The sequence below is a fragment of the Dermacentor albipictus genome, chromosome 1 (assembly GCF_038994185.2).
Source record: "Dermacentor albipictus isolate Rhodes 1998 colony chromosome 1, USDA_Dalb.pri_finalv2, whole genome shotgun sequence".
Lineage (NCBI taxonomy): Eukaryota > Metazoa > Arthropoda > Arachnida > Ixodida > Ixodidae > Dermacentor > Dermacentor albipictus.
Window position 1 is genome coordinate 15,116,584 of NC_091821.1, and position 21,287 is coordinate 15,137,870.

Consider the following 21,287-nt stretch of genomic DNA (forward strand, 5'->3'; position numbering starts at 1 on the left):
ATTGACAACGCCATCCGCCTATCAGGATATGAAGCTTTCATGTCTGCTACCTGTAGCGAACGCAGCAAAGTCATCGTTTATATCAGATGCGATTTGACGTATGTTTCACACCCAGTCGCACCTGATGACGACAATCAGTACGTATGTTTGACGATAAAATGCAAGAACGTCGCACTCACGCTCGTAGGTGCCTACATTTCACCTTCGAGTCGATTTGACAACGCGAGACTAAGTGCAATTTTAACAGCGACAGCTGGACCATGGATTATTACCGGCGACTTCAATGCGCATCATCCGCTATGGGGAAGCTTAAAGATGGATTGCCGAGGAAGACGCCTACTATCCTTCGCGTCGGACCATGAGCTCTGCTGCCTAAATGATGGCAGTCCTACTTTTCTGCGGGGATTGACATACAGCAGCTGCCTGGACTTGACTTTTGTTTCAAGATGCCTCAGCGCCAGTGTGAAATGGTTCACGGACAACGAAACGCATGGTAGTGACCACGTCCCAACATATGTTAAAATTGACGGCATACGCAAGACACAGTCGACCACAGTTCTTCGTCACATTGACTGGCCTCAATACACGCTGCTCATGGAGAAGAATTGCCAAGAGATTCAGGACTGTCTACCTGGCAACATCGAAAAGCTAATTAACGCCGCTGCTCAAGAAGCCACCAGAGCTTCTAGGCCTATTCCCATGTTTTCTCATTTCGAAGCAGAATTGGAGCGGCTTCGAGCAATCCGCCGTCGCGCGGAACGAAGGTACAGGCGCACCAAGTCCATCTACGACCTAAGGGAGGCGAGACGAATACAGAAGAAGATCCAGCGTCGGATCAACTCCCTGCAGTCTCTCAGATGGAAAACCTTCTGCGATTCCCTTGATCCGCATAAACCCCTGTCACATATCTGGAGAACGGTGCGTGGTCTTCGAACGTCACCGCAACAACGCCACCCCTTCAAATGTCTGGCTCTCTACCAAGGTCGCCGAGAGATCGACGTAGCGGAGGACTTCTGTGTCAAGGTTGCTGGTCTGCCGCCATCGTTCGTTACACGTGATCCCGGTGATGTTCCAATCTCGCGGGATTCACGTATGGACAATCCGTTTACCATCGAGGAATTGCAGGCGGCGTTGGCAGCGTGCAGACGTTCCTCATCGCCTGGGCCTGACGGGGTGACATACGCAGCTCTCGGACACCTCGGTCAGACAGCCCGGCATGCTCTTCTAGGCGTGCACAATAATTCATGGCGTGAAGGACTGGTTCCTGCTGCATGGAAGTCCAGCCGCCTTGTGCCTCTGCTCAAACCAGGTAAATCACCCCTAGACGTGGCGTCTTATCGTCCCATTGCTCTGGCCAGTTGTCTCGGAAAGGTGATGGAGAGGATGGTGCTGACGCGGCTAGAGTGGTATCTAGAACACTACCGGTTATACCCTGACGCTATGGCAGGCTTTCGACGCGGACGCTCTTCTATAGACAACGTCATCGACCTTGTCACGTCTGTTCAGCACGAAAAAAGCCTAAGGAGGCTGTCAGCGGCAATGTTCCTGGATGTTAAAGGCGCTTATGATAACGTAACCCATCGAGCCATCCTAGACGCTCTGGGCAATGTCGGCCTAGGCGGCCTTGTTTTTCGGTGGATACTCAGCTTCTTGAAGGACAGGTCTTTCTTTGTGCAAACAGAGGATGGTGCGTCATCACAACACAACACCTGCCGTGGCGTACCACAAGGTGGAGTCTTGAGCCCCACTCTATTTAACCTCGTGCTCATCGACCTGGTTCACATCCTTCCGCAGTCCGTCCATGTGTCGATCTATGCAGACGATATATGCATTTGGTCATCAGGAGCGACGCGTCCCCAGGTGCGCGCCAGACTTCAAAAAGCGGCCACACTAACATCAGGCTATCTTCGAGCGCGAGGCCTGGAGGTGTGCTCCGAGAAGTGCTCTATGGTCGCTTTCACGCGCAAAGCAATGAAACCGTACGTTGTCAAAATTAATGGACATCCGATTGCCTACGAGAAGACGCACCGCTTTCTAGGGGTGATAATAGATCGAGACCTCTCCTGGAGTCCTCATGTCTCGTACCTAAAAAGGAAATTACTCATGATGACTCACGTGCTCAGATTTCTTGCAGGAAAGTCGTGGGGTGCGTCTGTGAGTGCGATGCTCCAACTCTATAATGCACTGTTCCTCGGTTTCCTGCGCTATAGCTTACCTGTACTGGGTGGGACCAGTAAGACCAACCTCCGTGCCCTCCAGTCTGTACAAGCTCAAGCTCTGCGAATTTGCCTTGGACTTCCCAGATGTGCATCCACGGCAGCAACAATAGCCATCGCGCACGACCACCCCATCGATACGTATCTTCAAGTCGACGCTTTAAGGATGCATATCAGACACTTCGCGCGACTTCCATCGCATCATCTCGCCTCCCTTCCTGCCACTCGACCTCGTTCAGCGTTTAGCAGGATTATTGCCGCCAACCACGGAACTTTACCATCAAGCTTCACGCCTGCAGCACGACCATCTCTACCGCTGTGGTGCCTTCATCCACTCCAGGCTCTTCTTCATATTCCCGGTATCAAAAAGAAAACGGAGATGTCATCTTTTGCCCTCAAACAAACCGTGCTTTCATTCCTTCATGACAAACACAAAGAACGCATCCACGTTTACACGGATGGTTCTGTCTGCTCTAATAGCTCAGCTGGAGCAGTGGTTATTCCCGCAGAGTCTGTCACCCTCAAGTTCAAGACGTCTCACGTAACATCATCGACGGCTGCAGAACTCGCAGCTATCCGTGCTGCTTTAGAGTTTATTAGTCACAAATCGTCACAGTCATGGTCCCTCTTATGTGACTCGAAGGCAGCTCTCCAGTGTCTGATGTCCCCTTTCAACCACGGACCAAATATGCAACTAGTGGCAGACATCCGACTACTCCACCATCAAGCAATCAACAAAGGGCACAACGTCATCTACCAGTGGATACCGGGTCATTGCGGAATTGCGGGCAATCATCATGCGGATGACGCCGCCCGATCGGCCCACGACGGTGCCCGCGTTGTACCACTACCACTGTCACGAACAGACGCAGCCACAAGTCTTCGCTCTCTCGCCCGCGAGCTTACGCAGAATCTGTGGAACACCAGTGAGTTCACGAACGAACGTCTCCACAGACTGGATCCATGTCTGCAACTCCGGCTACCACCAGGGTTACCACGAGCGGAAGCAACACTTCTGTGCCGCCTGTGGCTCGGCGTCGCTTTCACGAACTCCTATTCATTCCGTATTGGAATGGCCGACAGCCCTACTTGCGGAACCTGCGACTGCGAGGAGACGATTCAGCACCTCCTTTGTGACTGTCCCAGCTACAAAGTGCCAAGAACAGTGCTCGTAACCGCGCTCGAAAAACTGGACAATCGCCCCTTTACAGAGGAGAAGGCTCTAGGACACTGGTCCAGACGGGCTTCGGCACTCAAGGCCTTAAAGGCTTTGCTGAAGTATCTAAGGACTTGCGAATTGTGCGATCGCCTTTGAGTGTTGTATCGTGTAGTATCGCGGTACTGCGTGAATTTCCTTAATTTTTTTTTCTCCTCTTCTTCTTCTTTCTCCTTTTACTCCCTTTACCCCTTTCCCCAGCACAGGGTAGCCAGCCAGTACTTACACTGGCTAACCTCCCTGTCTTTCCTCCTCTTTGTCTCTCTCTCTCTCTCTTGCTTTGTTATATATGCTATACGTATGTGTATGCGTATATTTTAACATGGTGTAATGAGTGCGACGAACGACGCGCTCACCTGTCTGCTGATTCATGATCAGGCTGTGAGCGCGCCAACTTTGTGCTAAAGTGGGGCGTTGCTGAGCTGTCTAACGCATAATCCAGTCCTTTTTGGTACAACTGCTCCCCGGAGAAGAGGAAGTCATCTTGGCGACTCAACGGGGATCCTGGAGACCGTCTGTGACAGCACTGATATTTTTCATAACGTCGGTGACTCCAGTGGAAAATCAAATATTTACTTTCTCTTCTCGTATTTATCTCTTCTTCTCTTTTGCACTTTCCTCAGTGCAGGGTAGCCAACCGGACTCAGTCTTGGTTAACCAGACTGCCTTTCAGTTATTCGCCTCTCACTCTATGTCTCAAAAAGAGCAGACGACAATTACGGGTTGTAGTATGTTTTGATTTTTCTCTACTGCGCTAGTTTGCACTACGGCATTCTCCCATGCACGAGGTTTCTCGACCATGGTTGCGCGAACCACCAGATGGTGTCAGTGGCTCGATGTACTAGTTCACAGGTGGCGTCTGCTGCACAACACGATAGCGACCGTGGCCCTTGGCGAGGAGATTAGAGAGAGCCGGAGTAAGGACACCAGGTGACATCCAAATCTGCACCGGTTGTCGTGGGGACGAAATTTTTGGCGCCACTAGTATTCAGTCGTAAAGGAGTGGACAATTTGGTGGCATTCTTCGGCGTATCTGGAAGCTTGAGACAAGAACGTGTACTCTGATGCGTCAGGTTGGCAAGACAGAATCGTGTCGACTATAAATGGAGGTTCGTGGCCATATACAGTAGCAGAGGCATCATAATGTAAAGCTATTCCAAACTTTTCTATTCCAATTCTGCAATCAGCTCTCCATGACTGGTGAAAACGTTTTCGCCCCCACCTCCATTTTCGCCTGTATGTTACGCGACGTCACGAAAACCGCGAAAGCGCCCCATCTAATATGATGTGTGCACACTGATTATGCATGATCAGACAAAAAATATAATTATTTCTGATTAGACGACTTTTTCGTCATTTGCCCTTTGCTATTGATTAAACGTTTTCGTGTTGCGCCCACTTCGCCTGTTTGTGACGCGATGTCACAAAATCGCGAAAACTAACCTCGTCAAAGTGGCGTGTATGCGTTAAGGACGCATTAATATGACGAACCGAACTGGAAAATTTTCTGAATAGCCAGAGACTGCCCCGTTCCGAAAGCAATAGAAGATGGCTGCCCGCCAATCGCTCTGGCACTAGCTACTCGGAGCTGCCGCGGAGCATGGATTTATTTGCATATAATAGTAATTTTTGCGTGGAAGTATAAGGTTATCGAGCCCTTTTGGCACGTATACGACACCACTTTGCCAACTCTTTGTTCACCGAGGATCCATTTGGTGGCATTTTTAACCGTCCGCTGTACGCCACCGCGAATTTCGACCAGTCACCGCAAGCTAAGTAAGGGAAAGTCGACCAATCGCAGACGCCGGCATCACCCTCTTCATCCAGTTATCTACTTTCGCTGTGTTGGCTTGGCCCCATCGAAACTTCAGCGTGCTCCTCCCCTCTTGTCAACCAATTCGATAAGAAAATCTGCTTAATGTAGGCAATGCTGTTGGCTTTGAAAGCAAAAAAAAAGAAGTGATTTCCTATAAACGATATTGGGCTTTTCAAACAACGCTCCGGGTTACCATCCGATGCTGGCGTCGGTCGTTACGTAAATTTGACGTCAGGCGATTGGAATAAAAAGATACTGGAATAATTTTACGTTATAGGGCGCCAGTACTCGGAAAAAGCCGAGTACTCATATAATCATGGCATACCCCGATATAGGGCGGTTTGCCTCACCCTTCCAGCTGAACTAAGTATGCGTTCAATCGGGAGCTGCGCAAAGCAACAGCTCGCGGTAAAAGGGAAGAGGGACAGCAGCTTCATTTTACGCCAGCCTATTACGTCGCAGGAGGGTCGGACTATGATCTGCGATTAGCGCTTCGCCTTCCTGCATGCGCCACGGGGAAAGTTGAAAGTATAATTTGATGGAAGTTATTTCTACCTGCATCGACATTTTGAAATGTAGTAACGCAGAAGTAGACCTCTGACGATTCCCTTCAACTTGTCTATGATATGATTGTGCATTTATCGTACCTCCGACACGAATTGTTCACAGGACTCGCGAGGTGGAGATAACAGAAGACATTGTAAGGCCGGCTTCGAATCGCAGAATATCGCCCACTTAGGTCGTGTTTCAGTGGCTGCCTGGCTATTGCGGTATCTCCGGCAACGAGCTCGCTGACGAAGCAGCTAGGAAAGCACACGAAGGAGCAACCCTTGTTTCTGTACCTTTATCGCGGACTGACGCAGCCCAACACTTAAGCAAGCTAGCGCACCGTATGACATCGGAGAAGTCGCACACACCTGAATTCACTCAACATCGATTGCATTCTCTTGATCCCTCTATGCAGCTGCGGCTGTTACCAGGGCTTCCGCGTATTGAGGAAACAATGCTGCGCCGCTTACGCTTGGGCGTCGCATTCACCAATGCATATACGTGTTTGATTGGAATGGCTGATAGCACCGAGTGCAATGCCTGCGGTGTCGAGGAAACTATAGAACATCTACTGTGCTACGGCCCACCTTTTGAAAATTAAAAACATGACCTCTGCACAGCACTCAATCAGTTACAAAGCCGTTCACCTTGAACAAGATCTTGGGACCATGGCCTCGCATATCGCAGCTACAAAAGGGCACAAAAGCACTGCTGCGATATTTGAAAGCTACCGGGTTGAGTCAGCGTCTGTGATCCGGACTGAGTGACCGAATGATATCCCCAGTGGACTTTCTCTTCTTTTAATCTTTCCGTCCCCCTTTCCCTTTCCTCCAGTGTAGGGTAGCCAACCGGGCTCAGTCCTTGTTAGCCTCCCTACCTTTCATTTATCATTTGCTCTCTCTCTCTCTTGTCTATTAAACACAAGCCATAAAGCTTGCAATTAAGAACTTAGTTGATGTAATTAGTTTAATTTCAGAACGTATTTACTGGCTTAACCAAAGTGAGAAATGTGGGCGTGGTATTTACATGTGAATTTGAAGTTCGGTCATTCTATTGTCTATATAGGATTTCCCGCTCTACATGCGCTGTTTCACTGCTTCTGTATATGCAATATTGCTAATCATATATTATTCACCCTGTTGTATCTTGTTTTGTATAAATATTTATATGCGTAGTCACATATAGCATTGCGGGTGTTCATATGTATTGATCCTTTTTTTTAGTTTAGCTGCTTCTGTAGTTGCTTTTTTCTTGTAACTTATAGCTAAGGGTCCCGTTGCTGTCTTCTACTTTGGGACCCTTGTAGATATATATACATTCTGCATCTAATGGATTGTATTTTGAAAGAATAATATAATGAGACTGGGCTGCAAATGAAGAAAAATATATAAACAAGTAAAAAGAATACCATTCTTTTGTAGTATGCCGCATAAGGCGAAACAGAGAAACACAGGAGAATTGTCGCGATAGAGGGGCGTAGTTGAAATTTACGATTCCCTTAAGTGCCACAGCTTGACTCTGAAAAGAACAGAAATGTGTTTTACATGTCCCGTTTTTCATTACATGAGCAATCCAAGAAAGAACTCGCGATCCTAGTGAATGTGCGCCTGGCGGAGTATGTAAATGCATGGGAAAAACAAACTTTTATTGCGCCATGGTTGGAACTACGCATGTACGTAACTTTGTCGTGCGGCTAGACCGGGCCTCCGGACCAGGCAATTAAGCCATTGTTCTCCATCTCAGAGAAATGGTACCAGCGTTCATTATTTTTCTAAGAACAACCGAAGTGTGAACAAGGACGAACTTGGCTATTATTTCAAATGCTGTTAGCATAGAGTACCGAAGCACTCACTTCTATTTTGTGCGCACGTATTTAATGCACATTACTTTGGTTTTAGAAACAGCGCCCGTGAAACCTTAAGAAGAATGAAGCGGCTGCAACCTGCATTACATGCAGGGGCCTTGGAGAAAGTGTGTTAGCCTGAAATGTAGGCACAAGTGAATTTCACTTTTCAGCTGGTCCTATCAGCTTTGTTACAGCCTTCAAGTGAAATATTTGGACAGGAGTAATTTACACACACACACACACAAAAAAAAGAAACGAAGTTTGCATTGACAGCGCTGTTCATGTGCCGGAATGGTTCGTAAGAAAATGACCACGGGCCAGTTGTGACAGTGAACGAGGTAACGGGGAATCACAATTGATCACAACCGCAGGAAAGGAAATCTTTTAAGGTCTTAGGTAATTCTTAAGCGGTGAGCTATATTACAGCGCTTTTTCGTTTTATATTGTGCTGCGGTATGCTTTGAAGACGAGGACAGACTAAGGCACACAGAGAAACATACGGAAACCCTCTAGCAACTAACGTTTATTGAAACTTCCCGTGTTCATATTCGTGCATACATCGTCGTCCAGACATGTGACGCGTCCTATCTGTCTTAATGACCAGCTAAGAAGCTAATTTATTTTTGCGACAACATAACTAATGGTGTACGGACACAATTGGTCATTTCGCTGATTGTGCCTCTCATCTATATAATTTTAAGCGTACATTTATCTTTGGAGTAGCTAATTATGCGGCAGGTTTAAAGCAGCGCTGTTGTGATCGGCCGTTCACCCGCGACACCCCTCGGTCATGGCTCGCACGATTATGGGGAACGGCCCGACGGCCTCGTCAAAATGGTTCTAGACACAGATGAATTATGACCAGTGCGGGAATTGATTTTTTTTGGTACCTATGTATATATATATATATATATATATATATATATATATATATATATATATATATATATATATATATATATATATATATATATATATATATACGTGTTTGTCAAACATCCTGAATATCGGACCCGCCTCACGTTCACTTACCCCTACACGAGGAAAGAGGATAGGATGGGATAGGATAGGAATAAACTTTATTTGTCCAGCAGTTGTTGATGTTGGTGCCCGGGACTAGGCTGCCAGGGGTCCATCGTCCGAGGAGGAAAGAGGGTCCCACGTCTTCGAATCCCGAGTCGCAACGGCACTGAGCACACAGTCATTAGAATGTGTGAACAGGTGTCCCTTTCTGTACCGTCCAACGTTTTGCTTGTACTTTCTTGACAGATCCTTTACACAACAGCCTGTCTGGCTGATGTAGGTTCCGCCACATGACAGTGGTACATTGTGCACCACTCCTTCTGGGCAGAGCATGAAAGGGTTCTGAGGCTTCTTCTGGCACCCTCTTGGCTTTTTATAATCAGGGTCAGTTAGCCAAGACAGACGGGTTAACTTTTCCGGCGCCGAACCATTCACCTTCACACCGACCTCACTGGTCACCTTTTTTACACCGTGTGGGACCTTAGATAAGAAATTACTGGCAGTTCCTGCTTGTTCCTTGACGCGTTCGGAGGGAAGCCATCGGGGTTCCACATTTCCTTTAACACGTTGCTTGCGATTGAGATGAACTCCTGCGTCCGGTAGCCGGGCGACCTTAGACGAGCTACTTGTTCTCGCAGACTCGTCTCGCTAGCAGGACAACAGGTGTGTGCGTGTGTGTGTGTGTGTGTGTGTGTGAAAGGACGCCTCGCGGCTTCTCGCATTTCTGCATGGCACTAAATTGATGGACACGTGGCAACACTTCTTTGTGCCACAGAAAGCGACTAATCCTTGGCCTAGAACAATAACCGCCGCCGCCAACACCGGTATAATTATAGAACTCGTGCAACGTTTTTTACTCATGAAACATTTTATTTTATCACAGGGCTTACATTACAAATGCTTTCCGCATTTGTCGCAATATAAGAATGGGCACAACTCATTCCCATGCATTCTTGAAATATAGGACGCGCAGGCATAGGTAGCACTAAGACGGGCTTCTTGCCACTGAACTTCGTCCCGAAGGCTTTTCTTCTCGAGTCCTTTAGGATGAAGTAAGGTCACTGCACTAGCAAAACATACGTCGCATAAACACACGTCGCATAAACACAACTCGCACATAATACAACACACATCACATGTATTTCCCGACAACATTAACACTTAAACTTCAAATATGTACATGTGAGCACCGCCACTGTAATAGCGCCACTCATAATCCATAGTTTGTTTCTGTCTCTTCGAAACCAGCAAGTTTGGCCGCGCGGTCAGCGTGAGTCCGATTTCGGAACCAGATGCGTAGTCCTCCTCTGGCCTTGAGAATCACTTCATACGTGATCCTCAGCTCACTTACGGGCCTCGTGGACTCGAGCGTGTACTTGAGCAGAACCTTCGCCAGAAGCGTCTTGGCCTCCAGTATCGCGAAACGTTGGCCTGCAAAAGAAACAGACAGTAACACAGTTACACCTACTTGGTAGATAGTCGCCTTCCGTGTGGACACAAGTGTGTGTCGTGCCTTGCGCTATAGAATTCTTCACTTCAGTTTGTTCAACATTTTGTCGCATCGTATAGAGACGGAACAAAAAAGAAATACTAGCACGAACACAAAAAAGTTGCTAAGCAGTAGCTTGACTATACGCTTGCCCCATGAAACTAGGCACTGAAGAAGCAACCGCAGAACATGTACTCGATTTCCGGTCAATTTCACAATTTACAGATTGCACGTAACAAAGTGTTAATGCATACGTCGAACGAACTAAAAAAGTACCAAATATTCATGTATGCGTAGCCTTAAGACACTAGTATAATTCATATTTACTACACAAACCAAATTAAACTAATACTTAGTCGCGCCTTGCCCTCACATGCTCAGTCATTGCTATACGCAGGCTCAACGTAACGGTCATAGAAAAAAAAAAACGATACATAATATAGTGAAAACATTTTCGATTATCCCGAACGCTATACACTATGAAGATAATTTTTCCATTCATGAGTCGAAATGACGCTTACATTTACGTTGTTATATTTTCTAATTTGTTTACCAAGTTACGTGTGCGTTACCTATTCTTGCATTACATTTACTGTTTCCTTTAGTCCACATGTTCCTTTACTAATCGTCCGTGCCCTGGCCAGTAGTGTGCGCGCGACCTCAGTAAACCTACGGCTGAACCTGATCGGCAGCTTATCCCATAGAGGAAAAAGACACCATTTTTCTTTGCCGACCGCCTGAGTGAGGGGGGTTTAACGTTACAAAGAAAACACTGCCGCCATGACAGATGCCACCGTGGAGAGCTCCGGAATAATTTTGAGCACCCGGTGTTTTTCAACGGGTGCATTAATCTAAGTGTACTAGCGTTTTCGCCCTACAACCCCAACAAAATGTGGCCGTCGGGTCTCAGAATCAAACCCGCGATCTTGTGTTCAGTAGTCCCGAGCTACCTAGAAGCGCTTCGTAAGTATTATGACATTTGAATGTGTAGTAATGTCAGGGCGTGGGATGTGTTACCTAGACAGTTTTTGGGGCCCCCGGAGAACGGGATGTAGCTGAATGGATGGCGATTTCTGACTTCTGACGTCAGAAAACGCTCCGGAATGTACAGTTCCGGGTCCTTGAAGCACTCAGGGTTGCGATGCAGACTGTATATGTTGACGAAGCACGTGACCCCCTTAGGGATCTTGTATCCGTCTGAAACGAGAAGCGTGCCCCACGGTCAGTAAAGCTTCCTGCGAGTTTATTATCGTGCAAAACATTTTATGACGCACCGATGTTTTTCAGAAATGCCGAATGTACGCGCTAAGTTTCTTTCTTAAAGACATGGGAATTATGTTATGTTGACTGCTCTGTTGTGACTGTATGTGCTAATATATTTACACGATGTATATACTACCCGCTGACTAGACAATGTGTTATTAGGCGACAGTATCGTTTGTACTTTTGAGACTTTCGACTACATAAGTGTGGAGACATTTGCCATGTATGTTGTATGTACCCGCTGACCCGCTGACTAGAACATGTGTTATTAGGAGACAGTATCGATCGTACTTTTGAGACTTTCGGCTGCATAGGTGTGGAGACATTTGCCATAGTCTTGCTGTGGAAACGTTGCTTTATAAGTCCTGGTGCTTGTGTGAAAAGATTATTTGATATGTAACCGTGAACCCTGAATAATGCATGACGGAACCACCCAAGAGATAAGGAGTAGCAGGCGCCTTAAAATGCGCGCCAACATCTCCTTATATCATATCAATAAAAAATAAAGGTTTTCGAATTTCGCCGATAGTCGTTGGATGACATAGTAAGTTTCGAGTTAATGAATGAAGCGTAACATCCCACTACGTCATCAAAATATCAGGCAGCTTTTTCTCAGCCACAGTAACGAAACACACTAGTTAGAAAGGCAAAAACATTTCTACATGAACAATAAAGTAGATGAAATCGCATGCATGCCGATAAACAGTAAGGCAGGCAGCCCTGGTGAGGTTGCCTCAAATGAAAATGCCTACAATGAATCACTGCGTCTTGCGAGATAAAATTTCATTGCAAATAAAAGTTCTCACCATGGCTGTTTACTACCGACTCCTTGCTTTAGAATGTTATGAAAAGCAGACAATTATCGCGGCAGATCTACAAAGGCAATATGCAACGATCAATTCCAGGCCAGTTTGCAGCATTTGCATGAATGATTTGATTTAGGGTCACAAAGCAATAAAACGCTTTTGCTGAAATGAAGTTTTGTTGGACATAAATATGGTGGTGTATTTACCAGCCAAAGTGATTTTATCGTTTCAGATTACAAGTTGGTGTGTCCCTGTGGGAGAGAAAATTGTAATTCGCTAGTGCAGCCTTCCCTACTCACCTACTACTAAGTCTTCGTCCAAGACTCTTCCGATGAGTGGAGCAGCCGGAAACAGCCGCAGTGATTCCTGAAAAAAAAAGAAGAAAGACGTTCATTAAGCCCATTAGAAATAGGCTTCCAACTTCCTGTTTCTAAATTTCTTAATTGATGAACCCCCCCTCCCCTCCCAAAAAAGAAAAAAGAGCAGCTCTGGTAAAAAATAAAAAAGGACCTACAGTTGGCTACTTTTCGTTTCTGAATATTTGAAAAACTGCTTTTATTTAAATATTCTAAATAGTGCAGTAAAACAGAAAAAAATTGCATATATCTGAACTGTAGCACGAAGCTGTAAATGGAACCTCCTCGGAAAGGCGTTAGTCCCGGCTTAGATCCTCGGAGCAGGACAAATTTTTCTTCAACATCGAAGGTTTATTTTTGAGAAACCCGTATGAGAGAAAGCGAGAGCAAAGAGAGGAAAGGCAAAGAGGTCAATCAGACGAGCGTCGGGTTTGCTACTCTACACTGGGGGTGAGGGAAAGGGGGAATAGAAAGAAGGAAACAGGAAGGAAGTGATGACTGGGTGCAGTGAAGCAACGCAACACCAAACTGCAATCCGCAACTACTCGAAAGGCCGAGTTCATGAACCGGTACTGAAAATTCTCAATCATCAGACCCCCCTCAGACCAATTAAGCTCATCTGGGTGCCCGCGCACGCAGGCCATCCAGGCAATGAGATGGCCCATCCTATCGATCGAGTAGCCGTCAACCGAGCCACGCCGTCCGATGACCTGGATAACGCCAGAGACCGATTGGTCGAATATCACGAGATCACCCTCCACTACCGCGAAATACGGTTGAGATACCCTCCCCCAGATAAATCCTTAACAAAATTCCAACAAAGTACCTGGCGCCAGCTTCAGGCACAAACTTTACTTTCTCCAGCTTTTCTCGCCTTGGTTCATCCAGGCCTATATCAACAGGAATGTACGCTCTGCGGTGCACCTAGAGCTAACTTCCATCACATTATGTTCTTATGCCCTGAGCTCCAGCCACCCTCTGAGTGGCAACTCACCGATGTCGAGGGATGGGAGACCGCGGTGTCTAGCTCCAACCCAGCCGACCAAATACGGCTGGTGGACTTGGCTCTGAAGGTCGCCGAGGGCCACAAACTCCCAGGCACCCTACGCGCTCCTGAGCCCCCTCACAAGTAATGTTGTAAAAAGGCTCAAGCAATAAATGTTTACCACCACCACCTTCCATAGCTGTTGTGTGGGTTGCCTTTGTAGCTTCGGGCTACTCTCAGATGGATGGCAATTTCTCCATCTCATGAAACTGCAGCGGCCTTGCGGGCTTCCGCAAAACTGATTTGCTCTAAACAGTGCTGCACTAAATATGTAAATGAATAACGCCTATTGGAATGGCGTGGGCGGAGGAGAAAGGGAGTTCGGAGCATATAAGCATTTTCACACGGTGTAGCGATGGCGTAGAGGACAGGTAACTGTCCAAACGTTTCTGCATGTGAAGGAGTTTCTGTATCCGATGTTTCTGAAGGTGTATTTTCGGCCCTGTTGAACCTTAACACCAAAAATTCTACCGGTCCAGATAGTGCACTCAATATTGTCCTTTACAGATGAGCGGAGTGGCGCGCGAACTATTTTTTTTATTATCTATGGGAACAGAACCCAGAACCTTCGCGAAATGCGAAGGTTGCGGGTTCGGTTCCCACCTGCGGCAAGTTGTTTTTTCACCCACTTTAATTTCCTATAATTTATCGTTTCTTTGTTTCATTTATTAAACACAAGTAATTTCCCCTATGTTGTCTTTGGTTTCAGTGTTTGTTGGCTTCTTATGATATGACTAATAAAAATCGGGCCCCTCGGTTAACCCCATTTCTTCTCGTTTAAATTGGAGTAGTCACATTAAACGCATTGTACATTGTCTCAGTGGCTTCAAGAAAACTCTGGCTCCTGAAACATCGCCTCAACACTGTTGGTCGCCTCAACACACCAAGTTAGTCACTTATACACCACTAATAAGACCTTTACTGATATATACTAACGTCGTTTCAGACCCGCATACCAAATCAGGTATTAACGTGCTCGAAAGTGTTCAGGGAAGAGCAATACGATTCATCTTCAGCGCGTACGGCAGGCACATATCGGTTAGCAATCTCATGAACAGAAACGGCATTCCAAGACTCGAAACGCGACGAAAAATTCATCGGCTACAAATGCTCTTCAATATAATCAACAATAAGACTAAATTAGACTTCGACACTTACATGCGGTTTAACAGAGCCAGACCAATGAGATGGAAACATGATAAAACAATTATAATGCCTCAGACAAGAACTTATGCACATCGCTTTTCATTCTTTCCCCGATCCATAGCAGGGTGGAGCGCTCTGCCACCAGATTGTGAACGTGCCATCAATCGATTCCTTCCTTACTGTTTTGAAAGGTTATGTGACAGCGTATGCTAGCATTGCCTTAATTTTCGCTACCTGTAGAATAAATCATTCAGCTCTTGTTCAATATCTGTTCGCAGTAGTTCTCAGTAACTGTGAGTACTTTTTTTGACTTTTTTGATGTTTGTTGGTGCATGAGTGCTTTTGCTTACTTTTTATAAATTCTATCTGCTGTCCTAATTGGTGAATCCCCTAGTGTTGCTTAACTTCTGTCAATGTTGTTTGCTCTGTGTCATGGACGTTATTCATTTTTATAACTTTATGCTATCTCCAGTAGTGTATGTTTGCTTTAGCTTTACTTTCCACTTGTAACCACTCCTGCCTTGGCCGCTAATGGGCAGCCGGCAGTATTTGAAAAAAAAAACAACAACAAAAACAAACAAACAAAAACAGTACAGGGTAGCCAACCGGAGATAATCTCTGGTTAACCTCCCTGTCTTTCCTTTGCCTTTCTCTCTCTCTCTTGAAAAAAAATTGTCAAGGGTCACTGGTCTAATGCTTGAATAGCAGTTCGTGAGTGCGCGTCCGAAATTTCTGTTGAGAGGTTAGAGTTTAGGCAAGGTATCCAGAAGCACGTCGGGTGTTAGCTTGCTAGTGATTGGAAGACGTAATCGGTTAAACTAAAGCTCATCTTGCGTGCGGTATGCGTGTCGTCCCATGTACGCAATAAAACGAACGCCCAAAGTCATTTCCCCCTTCTGTATTGTTTTCCGGACTCTTCACGTTTCTTCGGCCCCTGAGGGAAAATAAATATACCAGGTAGCGAAGCTTCCATAGAGGCCCATACGTTCAAAACATGGCTGTTCATCGGTGGTTCATGGGGCTCAGCGCCATCTGTGTGATGAGGGAACACTTCCAGCGGAAGAAGAAATACGCTTTAAGACATGTTTACACCCTTTCGGTCGTATCTTGCCACAGAACAATAAACGTCATCTGTCTTGCCCGCATTTCCTTTCTTTAACGCTGCGAGCGAAGTACTTCCCAGTAACGATGGGCATGCGCGTTATCACCATGACATACCATTGCCGACAGGGAAGTAGCGGGCGCGGCGTTTTCAAGAAAGGAAACGCAAGCAAGGCAGATGACAATTATCGTTGTGGGGCAGATATACACCCCAAAAGGTGTAAAATTTTGTTGGAGTGTAATGTGACGCCATTGAAGTGACGTCATTTTGTTCTCAATGGCGCGCAGTTTGTTTTGGAGGTCTACTATAACAGCTGTAATATCAATTGCCCCGGCATTAGACTTGAGGGGCGTTTCGAGCTTTCAGCGCCAAAAGCGATGCAGCAGAAGGTCAGCCGCACGGGTGTCGAAATAGCACCCCTGCACAGAACATACTTCCTTTGGAGGCCAACGAAAGCTTTGACTGTAGAGTACTGGCCCCATCGTCGGACGCCAAGCCCGTCAGCCATCGCAGCCGCACGAAAGCAGCTAAAGTAAATAATGATCTGGTAGTTGTAACTCACTACATTTGACTGCATTCATAATGACAAAGTAAAACAGAGTTATATTTTCTTTCCTCGCAACGGGCGCATAAAATTGATTAGGAATTTTATTTTCGTTGATTGATTCAAACTGTGCCGTGTGTTCATGAAAAAACACGCTTTTTCTTTTTCCCCATTGTTTGTTCCCTTCTCACATGGTCGCGCTGCAATCACTGCTCCCCTAACCACCCTTGGCGATGTCAGTGAGAACTTGTTCTGAATCGCTTTTCGCCCGAAGCTTCGCGACTTATTTGGATCGACCTTGACTGAGGTGTTCATAGCGAGAGGCGCTTCCAAAATAGATCTGTGACGTAGAGGTAATGCGGGTATTATTGTAATGAGATGCCATGGACAGGATGCAAAAGGTAACGCAAGAGTGATCTTTGATCCATTCACCCATATGTGCAGTAAAATATTGCGCGGCGTCATCGTAGAGTGACGCTGCAGAATATCTAACTTGCCATGCGGTCTGTATTTAGGGTGAAGTCCACAGGTCTATCAGGAACAATTCTTAGTTTCTGCGCTGTTTAGAAGGCTTGCTCATTTGGTCAGTCAGAGGCAAGATCTGATATTTTGGTAGTTGACTCCCTTTAAACTTTATGCGCTGTTCCAATTTCACGTAGCATGTTGCACGAAAACAACAAAGATAAACGTTAATTGTAGTCCCTGTGGGAGTAAATAGGAGTATCAAGTCACCCTGCATCTATATGCCAAAGGAATTCGCTACGAATAAATGTGCCACTGGAGGCCTATATTCAAGGTATCAAACAGTGATAGGACGGTAGTAACCTTGAAGCAGATGTCCAGGTATTTCATCCTCTTGAGGTCCTCCCCTGTGATGTCTTTCTCGGTGTCGCTGCCAAATATATCATCAAGCTCCTGATGGACCTTTGCCAACACCTTAGGATGCAACCCTAACATGTAGAAAGCCCATCCAACTGCCGATGTAGTAGTATCGGTGCCCTGCATAAAAACAAGCTCGATGGTGACCGCTGCACACCCTTTTAAAAGCAACTTAGTTAAACTGCAGTGGCAAGAAGACATCGTGCACGAGGAATCAAGTTGTACGCAAGTGCACAGAAAAATGACGAAAAAGGAGGTAAGTAGCCCCTGCCAATTCTTTCCCCTCTGCACCGAACGCTTCTCAGAAAACTTGACATTGGATATGAATGCTACTTATTGCACAACTGGCCAGTACTGAAGCAACACAAACGAATTATTTGCTCATAACAGTATCCGAAAAGGCTCCTAATTTATGTAAACTGCCGTGATTTAATGACATTGTCAGCAGCATGAAATAGAGCGACGATCACCGAAATTCCTCGACACGTCTCTTGAAACGCGAAACGTATCCACTACTACGATAAGAAAAAAAAAACATTGTCGGTACTTTGGGGGTGGTGGTGATTGTGTTGCTACAGGTGGGGTTAGCGTGGCGGAACTGGCCGGCAATTCGTCCGGCTGAGCGTTCCTTTCTGCGCCAAATATGTCACCATGCGTACATCAGTCCTGTCTCTCGCAGAAATGCGAGAATAATGCCTGACACTTCTTTGCGCAATATCCGCTGTCCCTACGGGAACACTAACTTTTCGACACGTTATTTGGCTGGCCAATTTATGTCTAATAATTACGCTGATTAAACTAATATTGCTGTAATCGCCGGTAGCACGACGATCGCAATGTCCCATACGCCGAAGCCTTCCAATTTCCCTGAGCAATCTTAGTATGTTGATTTTCGCCACTACAGCGAACTGAGTCACACGGTCAGAATAAGTTTAGCCCTTTGAAATACTTTCTACGTCGTTATGAACGAGAAGAAATGGGGTTAACCAAGGGGCCCAATTTTTGTTAAACATATCATAAGAAGCTTTGTGTGTTGGCTTCTTATGATATGATTAATAAAAATCGGACCCCTCGGTTAACCCCCTTTCTTCTCGTTCGTTACATAACGAGGGTCCCGAATGCGGCAACATTGATTCAGGTAGCATATGTTGGTTTATGGACCAGTTGCCTTCACCCAAAAAGATCCTGTACTCATGACACCTGCGGCAGAAAGCAAGTTCCACATCCGGCGCCAAGGTTTGTGAGTGGCGGCACTGGCCAACACTACCAAGGTTAGTTCTAGAAGTAAAAGCATAAATACCAAAGAAAGCGGATGGGGAAAGGGAGCCGCGGTAGCTCAATTGGTTAGAGCATCACACGCGCAATGCGAAGACGTCGGATCGTTCACCACCTGCGGCAAGTTGTATTTTCATACAGTTTCATTGCCCTTAATTTATTATTTCTTTAATTCAATTAGCAAGTACAAGTAATTTCCCCTATGTTGTCCTTGGTGTCTTTGTTTGTTGGCTTCTTATGCTATTTCTACGACGTTGATTGTTCAGCGTTTTGGAGGCACAACGAAGACTTCTGGTCAGTCTGCTTTAGTTGGTGACTATTCAGAATGAATTGTGAACTCAGTACGAGCCTCGCATACAAAGCCACACTACAGGTGCTGTATGCGCTTGCGCGCTCCGCAAGATAGTTCGAGAGACGCAGGTATTGAAAAGCCTTAGCCTGCACTGCGACGTACCGGAAACTAGCGAGTGAAGCTGGCCTGTACATCTATACAAACAGGCTCAGAGCCAGACCGCGGTGCGTTTCTCACTGCATACTCTTGGGTTGTCAGAGACTTATCACAGACTTACAACAATCCGGAAACTCTCACCGCGAACAGCAAGGAGTCGATGTCCTTCTTGACCTCGTCGATGCTGTACCGACTGTCTTGCAGGTGAGCCTTCAGAAACCGGTCCACAATGACCGAGTCCTGCGCTTCGTCATCTCCTGCCCCGCCATAGTCACCCGGCACGCTTTCCAACTCATCGGCGATCTGTCGCAGCTTGCCCTTGCGCCGTTCCAGCACCTAGTGAGGGCACATGCGTTTTATTTTGTGAGAGAAGGAATCAGCGCGAGCACACCCTGGGTCAAAAAACAAACGGACCAAAACGGCGAACTGCACGGTGCTTCTGTTCAGCCTGGGGCGCGATCGCGGCACTTTTTCCCTAGAAGACACGGCGTCGCGCACGCGTTGTGTGCACCGCGATTTCCCGCCAGCCTTCTTATCTTGCCGCAAAAGCAGCGGACCGTGCGCCGCTGCGTTGGCCCACTTTTTAGTTTTTCTGCAATGGCGCCAGACAGACCTGGGGCTGAATTCACGAAGTCGGCAAGCTCGTTCGCAAATCGCATTTGCCACTGACCGATGACCTTCGCTAGTAATGCGTCTTACTTCACGGTTGAACGGCAGCTGCCCCTAAGAACAGTGGTATCGTGAGAAAAATCTATTTAAATGCGGCCAGTTAACGTGCGCTGAGCAGTTAATGCTGGATTGTGCTTACCTCTAGTGTGTACTTTTCCATCTCCCGAATGGATTTATGGTAGAGTCGACCCTCGTATGTCCTGTCGTACCAGGCGTCGGGCCACATCCAGGGACGAAAGATGCGCACGCCGATCAAGAACATCAACCTGCGTTTCACCAGCGGAGAGAAAAATAAAGAACAACAACAACAACAAGAAACTAGTTATGTGCACTTTACAGTTTCTTGGGCATTTTTTTCGGTGGTGAGAGCACTCAGTCACCCACACGTGCTTAATAAGGTGTCTATAAACATTAAAAGCTTGTGTAGCTTGGCTCTCAGTGTAAATTCCACTAAGAAATATTGCTCACCTACCCCTCAAATAATCTATTATACATATAGCGCATACAGTTAGACAAGCACCCTAGGCACTGAACAGATATGTTTTCTTTTTTTGCTTGGGCATTTGAGTAAGTCCGGGTTGAAAAACGCAAGTTTATTTCGATGTTCCGGCCGGGTACCGGCCTTTACCAAGTATGACTTCACAGGCGCATGGCAGCTCTTTTGCATGCTTCAAATGTATAACCCAACTAGATATGCGAGACGCGTCCATGTCCAAAGGACCAATCGTCGCGAAGAGTTAAAAAAATAAAAGAAAAAAAAAACACGTGATGAACATTATTTAAAGATTGCAAGAAAAATTGAGTCATTTTCGTTCCAAAAGATAATAATAAATAGCCAGCAACTAGACTAAGGCCACGATACTTGATTTCCTTCCCTTTGTAGACTTTCACTCAACTCATGCGGCTAATTAATTGTTTACTCTCCACTACGCGCTCTTATAGCCTGACTTTCTGCGAGTATGTTCTTATCTCTGCCAGGCCGAGCGCTGTTTGAATAGGTCGCCTTTCTCGAAGCAAACGCTGCTATATATCTAAAAAGAAAAAGGGATACCGCAAGAGAGTACTTTTTATTACAGTCACATCGAAATAAGCTTCTTCTTTCTTTTTCAGCTCGCGGTGCGGCTAGTAGCTTTCGTATTTATGTGATTTCGATACACAAATTATCTATTACTTATGGCGTTGCGTACGTCTCCAAAAACCCACATACAAAGGCAGGAAGGCCGAGAGGAACTGAAGGTCTCTGCAAATCTAAGCGTCTTCTGGTGGCTTATATCAAAAGTTGCAGCGGCAATTCATCACGCGAAATCAGAGCGCACGGCATGCGCATTGGCACAGGGGATTTCCACGCGTCTGTCAACATAGTGCATGTGCTGAACATGCAAGAATGGACAGCGCGAGATGATAAAGAGGCGTCGGCTGGGTCATTCTTCACATCTGAGCGTACCTAGGCGATGAACGCGCCCCACGAGAGTGCAGACTTGTCGTAGGGCAAGGGAACGCGCCCCACGAGAGAGCAGACTTGTCGTAGGGCAAGCTTGTGTTGACGCTGCGAGTTGTTTTACCGTTTGGCACTTTTCTTTCTGTTTTCCTTCGTTATCT

The 21,287-nt window shown here is 46.3% G+C and overlaps 1 protein-coding gene across 1 annotated transcript in view; it reads right to left on the reverse strand.

Moving 5' to 3' along the window:
• Positions 1-9,515: 9,515 nt before the first annotated feature.
• The window catches only part of LOC139054680 (cytochrome P450 4V2-like), a 35,128-nt gene continuing 23,356 nt past the window's right edge, over positions 9,516-21,287 (reverse strand). The window contains exons 6-11 of the mRNA XM_070532096.1: positions 19,828-19,954; positions 19,161-19,355; positions 17,243-17,416; positions 12,524-12,590; positions 11,173-11,352; positions 9,516-10,097 (exon numbers count right to left, since the gene is read on the reverse strand). Of these exons, the coding sequence (XP_070388197.1) occupies positions 9,877-10,097; positions 11,173-11,352; positions 12,524-12,590; positions 17,243-17,416; positions 19,161-19,355; positions 19,828-19,954 (964 nt within the window). The 3' untranslated portion in view covers positions 9,516-9,876. The remainder of the gene's footprint in view (positions 10,098-11,172; positions 11,353-12,523; positions 12,591-17,242; positions 17,417-19,160; positions 19,356-19,827; positions 19,955-21,287) is intronic.